The sequence below is a fragment of the Schistocerca serialis genome, chromosome 12, assembly GCF_023864345.2.
Source record: "Schistocerca serialis cubense isolate TAMUIC-IGC-003099 chromosome 12, iqSchSeri2.2, whole genome shotgun sequence".
NCBI lineage: Eukaryota > Metazoa > Arthropoda > Insecta > Orthoptera > Acrididae > Schistocerca > Schistocerca serialis.
The window spans coordinates 124,646,864-124,663,462 of NC_064649.1; the positions used below are offsets into that span (position 1 = coordinate 124,646,864).

At 48.8% G+C, this 16,599-nt stretch overlaps 1 protein-coding gene across 8 annotated transcripts in view; it reads left to right on the top strand.

Annotated features, from left to right (window-relative positions):
* Window positions 1-16,599, top strand: part of LOC126428440 (epidermal growth factor-like protein) — a 163,066-nt gene that overhangs the window by 70,207 nt on the left and 76,260 nt on the right. For all 8 annotated transcript variants that reach the window (XM_050090368.1, XM_050090367.1, XM_050090370.1 and 5 more), the window contains one exon: window positions 4,494-4,630. In XM_050090368.1, the coding sequence (XP_049946325.1) occupies window positions 4,494-4,630 (137 nt within the window). The remainder of the gene's footprint in view (window positions 1-4,493; window positions 4,631-16,599) is intronic.

Here is a 16,599-nt window from a genome sequence, read left to right on the forward strand (position 1 = left end):
TTAAAAGTATGTGACTCTATGCGCGACAGAGTTGTTGTGCAATGGGGGAATTTGTGACGTGTGTCCCACTGAGCTTGATTTTGTAAAAGGCAGCCAGAAGGGGCTTTGAGTATTAAATTTATTAGTAATTCTTTTTGTGGAAAGGAATCTTATTTTGTTCTCATTAAATTTTATTTAGTTTCTGAATTATGATACTTCTAGTCTAAATTACTCGTGACAATCTGATTGACTGCCATTAGATATGCCGAGATTATAGGGGTGCTCGAGATGATCTGAATGGCTTTGTAACAGGCTACACGATAGCGATTCAGCATTTCCCGAGCATTTCAGTAGGGCCTTGTGCCTCAGATCTACGAGCCGGCATTATCGCTCAGCAGCCGTCTTCTGGTGAACAGCTACATTGAATGGCGGTGATCAAATTTGTACCAAAATGAAGAAATTCGCGCGTTTGGTCGGTTCTCGTGTCGTTGACGAAAGGCGAGTACAGTGTTGAGTATTTTGTGGAAGTTTTAGCTTTGTGAGTAGTTTATTTTAGGAGATATTTTCGTGTGAACATTTCATGTCGTCCATAAACTCCATGCGGCGTGTTTCGAGCAGATAACGAGACATTATGATGAGCACATCTTTACAGGGCGCCTACTGAACGAATGAATGTATTAACTCGCGAATCGTAGTGGATCAGTGACTGTTTAAGGACGTTCAAAATATCGGGTCTGACTAAATGTCTTCTGGCTGCTTTAGGGTATGAAAATGTAACAGAGGCAGTCAGTAACATTGCATAACTGTTGTCGTGATATTAAATACGGAACTGATAGCCGTTTTCCTTGTTGTGAAACAGGCCTTGTGGCCGAGCGGTTCTAGGCACTTCAGTTTGGAACCGCGCGCCCGCTACGGTCGCAGGTTCCAATCCTGCCTCGGGCATGGATGTGTGTGATGTCCTTAGGTTAGTTAGGTTTAAGTAGTTCTAGGTTCTATTGGACTGATGACCTCAGATGTTAAGTCCCACGATGCCAGACTGAGATTCATTGGAAGAATCCTAAGGAAATGCAATCCGAAAACAAAGGAAGTAGGTTACAGTACGCTTGTTCGCCCACTGCTTGAATACTACTCAGCAGTGTGGGATCCGTACCAGATAGGGTTGATAGAAGAGATAGAGAAGATCCAACAGAGAGCAGCGCGCTTCGTTACAGGATCATTTAGTAATCGCGAAAGCGTTACGGAGATGATAGATAAACTCCAGTGGAAGACTCTGCAGGAGAGACGCTCAGTAGCTCGGTACGTGCTTTTGTTGAAGTTTCGAGAACATACCTTCACCGAGGAGTCAAGCAGTATATTGATCCCTCCTACATATATCTCGCGAAGCGACCATGAGGATAAAATCAGAGAGATTAGAGCCCACACAGAGGCATACCGACAATCCTTTTTTCCGCGAACAATACGAGACTGGAATAGAAGGGAGAACCGATGGAGGTACTCAAGGTACCCTCCGCCACACACCGTCAGGTGAATTCCGGAGTATGGATGTAGATGTAGATCTAGAGGTAGATAGTGCTCAGAGCCTTGTTGTGAAGACAATAAACCAACTTAAAGGAAAATTTAGACTTCAAACGAGTCATGCAAGAATCCTGAACGCTCGATAGTTTAACTTTTAGCTACTGCCCGTGGACTGGAGTATGTGGCTTTCCAGGTATTTAGTAGAATTTTCGTCAACGAAGCTTTTGTCGGCTACATCAGTATCTACCATCGCTGAGTGAAGGGACAGACAACCTGAAACCTATTCAGGTAGGTGGATTGATCGTTTAAAGGATAGTGAGAAACCAATCCGCTCCGTCGCACTCTCTCGTTGTTATCCCAAACATGCTGACTGCAACTTTGGTTATTCCCTTTCTTGCCAGCCATGAACAGCATTGGTTCAAATGGCTCTGAGCACTATGGGACTTAACTTGTGAGGTCATCAGTCCCCTAGAGCTTAGAAGTACTTAAATCTAACTAACCTAAGGACATCACTCACATCATGCCCGAGGCAGGATTCGAATCTGCGACCGCAGCGGTCGCGCGGTTTTAGACTGTAGCGCCTAGAACCGCTCGGCCACTACGGCCGACATGAACAGCATTCTAGGAGGAGTTTCTCAACAGGATAACGTTCGCTATTCTAACCCAACATGCTCTACAGAGTATCGACATGTAGCGTTGGCCTGCTCCATCACCAAATCTGTCGCCATCCGAGCACATGAGCCAACTACATCGTACGACAACTCCACCGTCATCCACAAACAGCATTAACCGTCCCTGTACTGAGCGACCAGGTGTAACAGGTATATACACTACTGGCCATTAAAATTGCTACACCACGAATATGAGGCGCTACAGGCGCGAAATTTAACCGACAGGAAGAAGATGCTGTGATATGCAAATGATTAGCTTTTCAGAGCATTCACACAAGGCTGGCACCAGTGGCGACACCTACAACGTGCTGACATGACGAAAGTTTCCAACCGATTTCTGATAGCCAAACAGAATTGACCGGCGTTTCCTGGTGAAACGTTGTTGTGATGCCTCGTTTAAGGAGAAGAAATGCATACCATCACGTTTCCGACTTTGATAAAGGTCGGATTGTAGCCTATCGCGATTGCGGTTTATCTTATCGCGACATTGCTGCTCGCGTTGGTCGAGATCCAATGACTGTTAGCAGAATATGGTATCGGTGGGTTCAGGAGGGTAATACGGAACGCCGTGTTGGAACCCAACGGCCTCGTATCACTAGCAGTCGAGATGACAGGCATCTTATCCGCACGGGTGTGACGGATCCTGCAGCCACGTCTCGATCCCTGAGTCAACAGATGGGGACGTTTGCAAGACAACAACCATCTGCATGAACAGTTCGACGACGTTTGCAGCAGCATGGACTATCAGCACGGAGACCATGGCTGCGGTTACCCTTGACGCTTCATCACAGACAGGAGCGCCTGCGATGGTGTACTCGACGACGAACCTAGTTGCACCAATGGGAAAACGTCATTTTTTCGGATGAATCCAGGTTCTCTTTACAGCATCGTGATGGTCGCATCCGTGTTTGGCGACATCGCGGTGAACGCACATTGGAAGCGTGTATTCGTCATCGCCATACTGGCGTATCACCCGGCGTGATGGTATGGGGTACCATTATTTACACATCTCGGTCACCTCTTGTTCGCCTTGACGGCACTTTGAACAGTGGACGTTACATTTCAGATGTGTTACGAGCCTGGCTCTACCCTTCATTCGATCCCTGCGAAACCCTACATTTCAGCAGGATAATGCACGACCGCATGTTGCAGGTCCTAGACGGGCCTTTCTGGATATAGAAAATGTTCGACTGCTGCTTTGGCCAGCACATTCTCCAGATCCCTCACCAACTGAAAACGTCTGGTCACTTGTGGCCGAGCAACTGGCTTGTCACAATATGCCAGTCACTAGTCTTGATGAACTGTGGTATCGTGTTGAAGCTGCATGGGCAGCTGTACCTGTACACGCAATCCAAGCTCTGTTTGACTCAATGCCCAGGCGTATCGAGGCCGTTATTACGGCCAGAGGTGGTTGTTCTGGGTACTGATTTCTCAGGATCTATGCACGCAAATTGCGTGAAAATGTAATCACATGTCAGTTCTAGTATAATATATTTGTGCGAGGTATACCAGTTTATCATCTGCATTTCTTCTTGGTGTAGCAATTGTAATGGCCAGTAGTGTAACTCCATCCCATAAACGCCGGCCGCGGTGGCCGTGCGGTTCTAGGCGTTCCATTCCGGAGCCGCGCTGTTGCTACGGTCGCAGGTTCGAATCCTGCCTCGGGCATGGGTGTATGTGATGTCCTTAGGTTAGTTAGGTGTAAGTAGTTCTAAGTTCTAGGGGACTGATGACCACAGCAGTTGAGTCCCATAGTGCTAAGAGCCATTTGAACCATTTTGAGCCATCCCATAAACTGACATCCGGCATAGGTGCAACGCAGTGCATGGACGTTTGCATGCTTGAATTCGACATTCTTGTCGGTACACCAGTTATTAATTCACCAGTATTTTACATCTGCAATGGCTGAACTCTCGCTTACCTCAACTTGTGATGTTGTAAATGCCGGCCGGAGAGGCAGAGCGGTTCTAGGCGCTACAGTCTGGAACCGCACGACCGCTATTGTCGTAGGTTCGAATCCTGCCTCGAGCATGGATGCGTGTGATGTTCTTAGGTTTGTGTGATGTCCTTAGGTTAGTTAGGTTTAAGTTGTTCTAAGTCTAGGGGACCGATGACTTCAGAAGTTAAGTCCCATAGTGCTCAGAGCCATTTGAACCATTTTTCTTATCTTGCAATGTTAATCACTTGAATGTGTTACCTGGACAAATGTATTCCAGAATTCGTTACTCTACATTAAATATTTGTTGTTGTTGAGATTGTTCCACTTCAGTGTATTTTCAGAGCCAATTTTATTTTGGCTACTCTACATATTAACGACTTGTGCGACAGGTGCAGCTGTAAGGAGGGCTACCTGGCAGCACCAGCAGACAACAGCTGCCTGAGTCCGTGCGAGTTGCGAGGCTGCGAACACGGCTCCTGCACGGACCTGCACACGTGTACCTGCGACCCGGGCTACAGCCACCAGGGTGAGTACCTGCTGCTGCTGCTGTCTGACCGTAACAGGTCTCTGGATACTAAGGCTACAACTCTTAATACACATTACAGATGTTGGTCTAGTGTGTCTATCACGCAGATAAGTTGGTTGTAGGGCCTCAGCTGGCCCCCTCCTAACAATCATGCGACCATCACTGGCACCGAGGCAGAACCAGCTTTCATCAGAAAACACAAAAGAGATCTGCATTTACAGGGTGGCGCACGAAATGTGTTAGCAAATGTTTCTTTCACAATTTACGACGTACATTAGATATTCTGCTGGGATCTCTACAGCAGTACCAAGCAGCGCTTGGAAAAACAAATGAGTTACGAAATGACGTGTAATTCACGATACTGCCGCTAGGAGACTAGTAAGCAGCAATGGCTGACAATGGAAGACTGACGACACAGCAACGATCGGCAATTGTGTTACTTTTTCATGAAACGAAAAGCCTTGTTGTGACTCAGAGGCGTTTCCGACAACAGTTTAACGCACGATGGGACCCTTGCAAGAAGACCATCCACAGGTTGTACGATAAATTTGTACAGGAAGGAACAGTATTGGAAGCGAAGCGACCTCGGCCTAAGCCTGTTTGTTCGCCGGAGAATATTGAAGCGGTACGAGTTGCTGTACCGAGAAGTCCCGGGAAATCGTGTAGAAAGGCAGCAGAGCAACTGGGAATATCCAGACGCTCCGTTCAACGCATTCTTAAAAGTGACCTCCATAATATTATGTACCCATACAAGATGACCTGTGCATAGAAGCTCACTGAAGAACACAAGCAGCAGAGACTACTGTTTGCTCAGTTGGCGGAGGGAGGATAGGGAAGAAACTCTCAACAATCTTTGGTTTTCGGACGAGGTGCATTTTCATTTAGACGGTGTGGTTAAAACAAAATGTACGCTTTTGGGCCACTGAAAACGAACAAGTGCTTCATGAACGACAACATTATGCTCTGAGGATTACAGCGTGGGCAGCAATTTCCAGTCACCGACTTATTGGACCCTTTTTCTTTTAAGAAACTGTGAACAGCGAGCGTTATTTGAGCATGCTTCACAATAGCTTCATTCCACAGCTTCTTGCTACTGCCTTGCCCTTCAACAGGCAGTGGTTCATGCAAGATGGAGCAAGGCCACATACTGCAAACACTGTGTTGGAGTTTTTACACGAGCATTTCGACATGCGGATCGTTTCACTCAGGTTTCCAGGTCGCTTCAATGACAGATAAAATTGGCCCCCCAATAGTCCAGACCTCAATCCATGCGACTTTTTTCTTTGCGGGTACCTAAGGGAAAAAATTTTCCCGAAACGTCCACGTGATTCAATGGAGTTCAGAAGACTTATTCTTCAAGCTTCCAGTGAAATTACGGAAGACAGGTGCCGTAGGGTAATCACTAACTTCATTATTCGTTTGAAGGAAGTTACGAAACGAAATGGTGGACATATTGAGCATGTGCTGAGCTAGAACAAATCTCCATGGACGGCTCTTCATTGTAGTATATTTACCTTTCAGATTGTATTGACAAAGTTTGTATTCAAAAACAAAATGGTAACACATTTCGTGCGCCACGCCGTATGTTCAGGCACCCATGTTTCATCTTGTTTCCATATGTTTGTCCAGCCTCTGCCTATCTGGTGGAAACACCATCAAGGTAAAATTAAAGAGATCTGATGTCACACAGATAGTGCACCTTTTTTGTGACTGTAACAGCAATGTAAGGAAGGGGTTATAATGCTTATGTTAATAGCGTGTAGTCAATGAATGATACCTAAGATTACGCAATATTGGGCAACATGTTGCACTGGAGTGTGTGTGTGTGTGTGTGTGTGTGTTTGTGTGTGTGTGTGAGAGAGAGAGAGAGAGAGAGAGAGAGAGAGAGAGAGAGAGAGAGTGAGAGAGAGAGAGGGGGGGGGGCGAATGGGGGGGGGGATAGAGAGGGAGGCAGAGGGAGATGGTAAGTAAACTGGGGGACACATAGCGTCCCTGGTGACGTGGTATTACATCCTCCACGGCAGGAGATTGCCAGCGGTTGACCCCAGAAGGCAACATATATACAGAAAACAAAACGGAGGGCTTTGACTGGCCCAAAACACAAGGAAGAAAGTTCCTACCCTGTGTCAGGGTAACAAAGCGGCAGTTGTGAAGGCACGGCAGAGGTGATCGGTTCCGTGTCGAACGTACATCCCGTTGATCTTGATAGTATATGGGTTAACAGCTAAACTGTGGCGCTGCTTAGAGTTTGATAAATGTGTCAGTTCCGGCGAGATCGTGCACCAGGACTCTCACCTGAAGATGGCGGCCAGTTGGACCGCGGAAATATATGTCATGAAGACGTTATGATCCGGCTGCATACCCGAGAAGAATATTATCAATTATTACGCCGGGAAAGCCTTCGTAGTCGCGTGCCACAGTGAAATTTAAAATTTTCCCGGCGAACTGAATATTCAAAAAGATTTCGGGCTTGCAGCCGGCCGTCGTTAGCTTCCATCCACGATACTTCGACTGGACAACTGTCAACCACCCTCAGATAAACCGAATGTTCTCATGAATCAGAAGCCCTCAAACCAACTGTTTATTGGAGGTACGTGGATGACACTTCCGTACTGTGTCCTCATGGAGAACGAAAATTAATGGAGTTTTTAGATCGCCTCAACTCCATTCATGAGAACATTCGGTTTACCATGGAATTAGAGAAAAATGGTTGCCTCCCTTTCTTGGATGTGCTAGTTAGACGGAAGAGTGATGGCTCTCTGGGGCATTCGGTTTATCGAAAGCCCACACATACTGATTTGTATTTAAATTCGTCCAGCTGCCATCACCCATCGCAAACAATGAGTGTACTTAAAACACTTGTACACAGAGCTCATGTAGTGTCAGATGCAGATAGTTTGCCTGAAGAGCTTGCCCATCCGAAGAGGGTTTTCAAAGAGAATGGATATTCTACCCGGAAAATTAGCAAGGCACTTGCAATTAAGCCAAAGAAACAGGGAGTGGAGAAAGAAGAGAGCACGTCTACTAAATCTTTAGCTTTTCTTTCCTTTGTTGGCAACATTTCCTTCAAAATTGCACGAATCCTCCACGGTTTCGAAGTGAAAGTAATTTTCCGTCCACCATCGAAGATTTCCGACCTGCTGGGACCAGTGAAAGGCGATCTGGTAATGCGGAAGGCGGGAATGTATAAAATACCTTGTCAGTGTGGCATGTCATATACAGGACAAACATTGCGAACAGTAGAAGAACGTTGCACTGAACATCAACGCTGTACTCGCCTTTTGCAACCAAGCAAGTCTGCAATTGCTAAGCATTGCATTTCCACTGGACACTCAATGGAGTAATGCAAGAGCCGGCCGAAGTGGCCGTGCGGTTAAAGGCGCTGCAGTCTGGAACCGCAAGACCGCTACGGTCGCAGGTTCGAATCCTGCCTCGGGCATGGATGTTTGTGATGTCCTTAGGTTAGTTAGGTTTAACTAGTTCTAAGTTCTAGTGGACTAATGACCTCAGCAGTTGAGTCCCATAGTGCTCAGAGCCATTTTCTTTCGTAATGCAAGACAACAATTTTGGCCACACTAACATCCTATTGGGACTCCGTTCATAAAAGAATCAGTGGAAATTCGCATGACAGACAATTTTATGAACCGTGGCAATGGCTATCAGCTAGATAATGCGTGGAACCCCGTCACCTCTAAGATCTGCTCCAGACGAATACGTCAGAGTACTCCGATGGCCGCGGCAACTGACAACGCCGAAGACAGCTGAGTTCTGCAGTTCCACCAGCGAGGGCGCTGCTGGCAGGCGGTGTGGTTCGTCTCTGCATATGATAAATTTTTTTTTTGTTTTTTTTTTTTGTTTGTGGTTTTAGGGCGCAAAACTTCTATGGTCATTAGCGCCCAGCCCGTGACGTAGAAATCAGGAAAAAAACGAAATTTAAAATCAGCAGCAATGGGAACAAAGTCATAAAATTTGAGAAACTAAAGGCAGAAGGAATGCTTAAAAATCCACTATAGAAAGGGGTTGGTTGTCCCCCAAAAAAAAAAAAATCAAATGACTGACGTCATTTCACTGTCACTAATAAACTGTAGAACGCGGTCAGCTGAGCGCGTCATCTGCTAAAATCGACGATAGATCAGGCGATAGCTGTAGACGGGAGCGTAACGGATTAAAATAGGGGCATTCAATTAAAAGGTGTCTGACCGTCCACAGCTGACAGCAGTGGGGACAGAGTGGGGGAGGATCACCGCTTAAAAGATGTCGATGGCTAAAAAGACAGTGCCCTATCCGGAGTCTAGCTAAAATTACCTCCTCCCGACGACGCGTTCGGGAGGAAGAGGTCCAAGCGCAAGGAAGGGCTTTCACTTCCCGCAATTTATTATGGGGAAGTGTTGACCAATGCGCACGCCATAAATGAGCAACTTGGCGACATAAACCGCTCCGTAGATCGGTAAACGGAAGAGACTGAATAGCTGGCCGAGGAAGAGAGACTGCAGCCTTGGCCGCTATATCGGCCGCCTCATTCCCATAGATACCAGCGTGTCCCGGGAGCCAGAGAAACGCCACTGAGACGCCCCCCAGGTGGAGCAAGCGCAGACAGTCCTGAATCCGGTGGACCAGAGGGTGCACAGGGTAAAGAGCTTGGAGACTTAGGAGAGAGCTGAGAGAATCTGAGCAGATTACGTACTGTATCCGCTGATGGCGGCGGATGTAGTGGACAGCCTAGAGAACAGCGTAAAGCTCCGCAGTATAAACCGAACACTGGTCGGGAAGCCGAAAGTGATTTGGGGTGTCGCCAACAATATAGGCACTCCCTACACCTAACGATGTTTTCGAGCTGTCGGTGTAAATAAATGTGGCTTCCGTCATTTGTGCACATAGAGCAGCAAATGCCCGACGGTAGACAAGTGTAGGGGTACCATCCTTTGGAAATTGACATAGGTCTCTGAGCAAGTCGATCCGGGGACGGAGCCAAGGCGGTGCTGTACCCCAAGTTGTCAAGAAGGTTTTAGGAAAGTGGAAGGAAAGAGAATGGAGCAGTTGACGGAAGCGGACTCCCGGGGGTAGTAGGGAGGAGGAGCGGCCTGCATACCCGACATCAAAGGAGGCGTCGAAAAAAAGGTCATGGGCTGGATTAGCAGGCATGGAAGACAGATGGCTAGCATAACGACTCAGAAGGACTGCCCGCCGATTGGACAGCGGAGGTTCAGCAGTCTCAGCATAAAGGCTTTCCACAGGGCTGGTGTAAAAAGCTCCAGACACTAAACGTAATCCACGGTGGTGGATAGAGTCGAGACGCCGAAGAATAGACGGCCGAGCAGAGGAGTAGACTATGCTTCCATAATCCAATTTCGAGCGCACTAAGGCGCGATAGAGGCGGAGAAGGACCACTCGGTCCGCTCCCCAGGAGGTACCATTCAGGACGCGGAGGGTGTTAAGGGAACGTAGACAGCGAGCCGAAAGATAGGAAACGTGGGAGGACCAGCACAGTTTTCTGTCAAACATAAGACCCAAGAATTTAGCGACGTCGGAAAACGGAAGGTTGACAGGACCTAGATGTAAGGAGCTGTAGTAGATCGCAAAATCGTCCACAAAGAGGGAGCCCGAGACATCAGGAAGGAGACAATCCATAATTGGATTAATGGCGATGGCAAACAGTACAACACTCAGCACGGAGCCCTGGGGTACCCCGTTTTCTTGGGAGAAAGTACGGGAGAGAGTAGTGTTCACCCGCACCCTAAATGTGCGCTCTGCCACAAATTCGCGAAGAAAAAGGGGCAGCCGGCCTCGAAAGCCCCAAGAGAACAGTGTGAGGAGGATGCCTGTCCTCCAACAGGTATCGTATGCTCTCTCCAGATCAAAAAATATTGCTACCGTTTGGCGTTTCCGGAGAAAATTGTTCATGATATAAGTGGAGAGAGCAACAAGATGGTCAACGGCAGAACGATGCTTTCGGAATCCGCATTGGGCTGGTGTTAAAAGACTGCGGGATTCCAGCCACCAAGCTAAACGGTAATTCACCATACGCTCCAAAACCTTACAGACACTACTCGTGAGAGAAATGGGGCGATAGCTAGAGGGGAGATGTTTGTCCTTTCCAGGTTTCGGAACGGGAACGACAATAGCTTCCCGCCATCGCCTGGGAAAGGTACTGTCGGTCCAAATTCGATTATAAAGGCGAAGGAGGTAACGCAGGCTATGGGTTGATAAATGCAGCAACATTTGGACATGGATACCATCCGGTCCTGGGGCGGAGGAGCGAGAAGAAGAGAGGGCATGTCCGAGTTCCCGCATGGAGAAAACAGTATTGTAGCTTTCGTGATTTTAAGAGGAGAAAGCAAGATGTCACACTTCCGCTGCACGTTTCTTCGGGAGAAACGCTGGCGGGTAATTTGAAGAGCTCGAAATCTCAGCAAAGTGCTGACCCAATGAGTTAGAAATTGCGACGGGGTCCACTAAGGTATCATGCGCGACAGTGAGCCCAGAGGCCGGGGAGAAACTAGGCGCGCCTGAGAACCGTCGAAGCCGACTCCAAACTTCCGAGGAGGGAGTGAAGGTGTTAAATGAGCTAATAAAGAATTTCCAGCATGCCTTCTTGCTATCGCGGATGAAGCGACGGCATCGCGCACGGAGCTGCTTATATCGGATACAGTTGGCCAAAGTTGGATGGTGACGGAAAATGCGAAGAGCACGTCGCCGCTCACGTATTGCGTCACGGCATGCCTCGTTCCACCAAGGAACTGGGGGGCGCCGGGGCAATTCGGAGGTGCGTGGTATTGAACGTTCCGCAGCTGTGAGAATAACGTCGGTAACATGTGTGACCTCATCGTCGACGCTGGGAAAGCGACGGTCATCGAATGTCGCTAGAGACGAAAAAAGTGTCCAATCGGCTTGGGCAAACTTCCAGCGTCGCGAGCGCATATATGGCAGTTGAGGCTGCAGTCGAAGAACACATGGAAAGTGGTCACTCGAGTGTGTATCATCAAGGGCGAACCATTCGAAGCGCCGAGCTAGCGGAACAGTACCGACCGCAAGGTCCAAATGAGATAAATTTGCCGTGGAGGCAGACAAAAATGTGGGAACCCCAGTGTTGAGGCAGACTAGATCCGCTTGGTGGAAGACGTCTAGCAATAGTGAGCCACGTGGACAAGGATGTGGAGATCCCCAAAGCGGGTGGTGGGCATTGAAGTCCCCAACCAGCAAATAGGGGGGTGGAAGCTGATCAAGAAGATGAAGGAGATCAGCTCGTGCCATTGGTGTAGACGATGGAATGTATACCGTACAAAGAGAGAACGTGTATCCAGAAAGGGAAAGACGGACGGCGACAGCTTGGAAAGAACTGTTTAAGGGGATTGGGTGATAATGGAGAGTATCATGGAGCAGAATCATGAGTCCTCCATGGGCTGGAGTGCCTTCAACAGAGGGGAGGTCATATCGGACGGACTGAAAATGAGGGAGAACAAAGCGGTCATGGGGACGCAGCTGTGTTTCCTGAAGACAGAAGATGACCGGCGAGTAGGATCGTAAGAGGATCGACAATTCATCCCGATTGGCGCGAATGCCGCGGATATTCCAGTGGATAATGGACATAGGGTGAACAGAAAATGGAGGAACGTGACCAAGGGTGCTGTCAACTCAACGACTGCTCAGAGCTTGCGACCGGCAGCATGGAATGGCATTCAGTCGAAGGCAGAAGATCCTGATCCATAGGTTGGTCAGGAGCAGCTCCTGCCACCAACGATCGGCCAGTTGACCGGCCACCAGCAGTGCGCCTCGGCGACACAGAAGATGGCCGAGGGCGATTTCCGCCAGGTGATGCTGTAGATGGGACACGCCTTGGCGGAGAAGGAGAGGAACTGTGTTTCTTCGTAGCCTTCTTGGAAGTATGATGTTTAGATGAAGGAGGAACCGATGGTTGTGAAGTTGCAGTACGTAAAAACTCTTCACGAGAATGCTCTTTTTTCGAAGACTTGGCGTCTGACTTTTGGGCTCGAGATTTAGCAGAACCCGACGAAGGGTGAGCCATAGAGTGGGCAGGCGAAAGTGGTGAGGTTGAACGGGCGATCTTTGCGCTGGCCGATCTTACGACCGTGGTACTAAATGTGAGGTCGCAAGTCTGCGTGGCCGCCTCCTTTGTTGGCCGAGGAGAAGCAAGGACAGTGCTGTATTTTCCTTTCTGAGGCACGGTGGGCTGTCGACTGGCGAGTAACTGTCGAGCAGCAAAGGTCGACACCTTTTCCTTCACTCTTATTTCCTGGATGAGCTTTTCGTCCTTAAAAACGGGGCAATCTCGAGAGGAAGCAGCGTGGTCACCCATACAGTTGATGCAGCGAGGGGATGGAGGTGGACAAGCACCCTCATGGGCATCCTTGCCACACGTAACACATTTAGCCGGATTGGAGCAGGACTGGCTGGTGTGATTGAACCGCTGACATCGATAGCAACGCATAGGGTTTGAGACATAAGGGCGAACGGAAATTATCTCACAGCCTGCTTTGATTTTTGATGGTTGTGAAGTTGCAGTACGTAAAAACTCTTCACGAGAATGCTCTTTTTTCGAAGACTTGGCGTCTGACTTTTGGGCTCGAGATTTAGCAGAACCCGACGAAGGGTGAGCCATAGAGTGGGCAGGCGAAAGTGGTGAGGTTGAACGGGCGATCTTTGCGCTGGCCGATCTTACGACCGTGGTACTAAATGTGAGGTCGCAAGTCTGCGTGGCCGCCTCCTTTGTTGGCCGAGGAGAAGCAAGGACAGTGCTGTATTTTCCTTTCTGAGGCACGGTGGGCTGTCGACTGGCGAGTAACTGTCGAGCAGCAAAGGTCGACACCTTTTCCTTCACTCTTATTTCCTGGATGAGCTTTTCGTCCTTAAAAACGGGGCAATCTCGAGAGGAAGCAGCGTGGTCACCCATACAGTTGATGCAGCGAGGGGATGGAGGTGGACAAGCACCCTCATGGGCATCCTTGCCACACGTAACACATTTAGCCGGATTGGAGCAGGACTGGCTGGTGTGATTGAACCGCTGACATCGATAGCAACGCATAGGGTTTGGGACATAAGGGCGAACGGAAATTATCTCACAGCCTGCTTTGATTTTTGATGGGAGTTGAACTTTGTCAAATGTCAAGAAGACAGTGCGGGTTGGAATGATGTTCGAGTCAACCTTTTTCATAACCCGATTGAACAGCCGTGACGCCCTGGTCAGACAGGTAGTGCTGAATTTCTTTGTCAGACAATCCATCGAGGGAGCGTGTATAAACGACTCCACGCGAGGAATTTAAGGTACGGTGCGGTTCCACCCGGACAGGGAAGGTGTGGAGCAGAGAAGTACGCAGCAATTTTTGAGCCTGGAGGGCACTGTGTGTTTCCAACAACAGGGTGCCATTCCGTAATCTGGAACAAGACTTTACAGGACCCGCAATTGCGTCGACACCTTTCTGAATAATGAAAGGGTTGACCATGGAAAAGTCGTGACCTTCGTCAGACCGAGAAACAACAAGGAACTGTGGCAACGATGGAAGAACCGTCTGTGGCTGAGACTCAGTGAACTTACGTTTGTGAGCAGACATAGTGGAAGGTGAGGAAACCATTGCGGAAGAATCCCCCATGATTACCGGCGTCTCCGATGGCGCGCTCCTCCCTTGTGGGGGCCCTCACCGAGGGCACACCCGCCTTAGGTGATTGTTCACACCTCAGGTCACACCTCCCGACAAACGGACGGAGGGACCAATCGGCACTTTCGGAAGGTATCAGCTCGGGTAATCACCCCTCCCTGGGCCTGGCCGTTACCAGGGGGTACGTAGGTGTCCTACCTGTCTACCCGGGGCGGGGAATTACGCGTTACCCCGTCACCGGCTACGCATGGAAGTGCGTGGGTCGGCCTTCAGACACGCACAGGGAGGAAAAAAGAGAAAGGGAAAGGAAAGAAGAGGAGGTCTCAAACGCCGCAGCGGAGAAAAGGGCAAGGAGAAGAGGGAAGGAAAAGAGAAGGACAGAGGAAGGACGAGGACTTGCAAGTCTAGAAAGCAAGGAATTTGGAACAGTTTCGAGCGTCCGTCTCCGGACGTAGGCACAAACCATACTCCCAGAGGGGGAGAAAGGGAAGGAAAGAGCCAGAGGTGAGGGGGGGGGGCGAAGATGGGGGACGGGGAGGGATGCGGAAAGGGAAGGGAAGGTATGCAGCCCGGAAAGGAAGGAGGGCCACATTAGCTCAGGGTCCCGTGCTCGCTACGCACGTGTCCACAAAAGAGTTGTGGACCCCCTGGGGGGGCATATGATTTTGACGCATGCGCAGAATACTCGCTGGACACTATATATTATGAAACGGAGGGCGTCTTCGTCAGTCTGAGGATGGATGGCTGTTGTCCAGTCAAAATATCGTGGATGGAAGCTAACGACGACCGGCTGCAAGCCCGACATATTTTTGAAAATGTGTCATCGTTGCAGCGTTATATGCGAGTGAATGTAAGACCATTGTAATGTGAGTACGCCACATGTAAATGTGTTTTGTAAACCACCACAAAGCAAATTAGTAGAATTAAAAACGGCATCCCTTGAAGAAAAGTGCACCCTATGATTCGACCACTAGCTCCTGTCGGACTTCATTTCATTCTACACTGTTACATCTATCCATCCAGATCCTGAGTCACGCGAATCCACGACCAATTCTCCTACTGTGCTGAGAGGACATAGTCATCTGAAAGATGGAGGTCAGTGTGTGTCAGCTAGCCACAGCGAGATACGACGTATGTGTGTGTCCACCAGCAACATCGCCGCGTTCAGAAGGTCTGTCACCAATAGCTTCTGTGGCCAGTCTTGCTAACACAGGGGCAGTGCTGATGCGCAGGGGATGGAGAGATGCTGGTACCGAAAGTACCCTTCCCCTCGCACTGCAAGGTGGGTTCGCGAGTACAGATGTACGAGGGTCACCCCAAAAGAAAGGCACACTATTTTTTTTAATCCATCTTTTATTCTACATGTTTGAAAGTTGTACAGTGTGTAGATACATCCTTTAGGAACAATATTTTCATTTCTGCACATAATTTCCATTCCTCTCAACTGCCTTACGCCATCTTGGAACCAGCGCCTGTATACCCGCACGGTAAAATTCTGGACCAACCTGTTGGAGCCACTGTTTGGCAGCGTGCACAAGGGAGTCTTCATCTTCAAACCTTGTTCCACAAAGAGAGTCTTTCAGTTTCCCAAAGAGATGATAGTCACACGGAGCCAGGTCAGGACTGTAAGGTGGGTGTTTCAGTGTCCATCCGAGTTTTGTGATCGTTTCCACGGTTTTTTGACTGACATGTGGCCATGCACTGTCGTGCAACTGCAAAACATCCTGCTTTTCCGGATGTGGTCGAACACGACGCAGTCGAGCTTGAAGTTTCTTCAGTGTCGTCACATATGCATCAGAATTTATGGTGGTTCCACTTGGCACGATGTCCACAAGCGAGAGTCCTTCGGAATCGAAAAACACCGTAGCCGTAATTTTTCCAGCAGAAAGTGTCGTTCTGGATTCTTTTTTCTTGGGTGAATTTGCATGATGCCACACCATTGATTGCCTCTTCGTCTCTGGTGAAAAATGATGGAACCATGTTTCATCACCTGTCACAATTCTTCCAAGAAATTCATCTGCACCATTCTCGTACTGTTCCAAAAGTTCGCTGCATACCGTTTTTCTTGTTTCTTTGCGAGCCACTGTCAACATCGTGGGAACCCACCTGCCACAAACTTTTTTTAACGCCAACACTTTCAATATTCTGCAAACACTTCCTTCCCCTATCCCAACGTAGCGTGACAATTCGCTCACTATGATGCGTCTGTCAGCAGTCACCAATTCGTTAACTCTCTGCACATTGTCTGGAGCGTGTGCAGTACGAGGCCTGCCGCTGTGAGGACAATCCTCAATATTGCCGTGCCCGCTTTCATCACGTAACCTGCTTACCCACCGACTGACTGTACTGCGATCGACA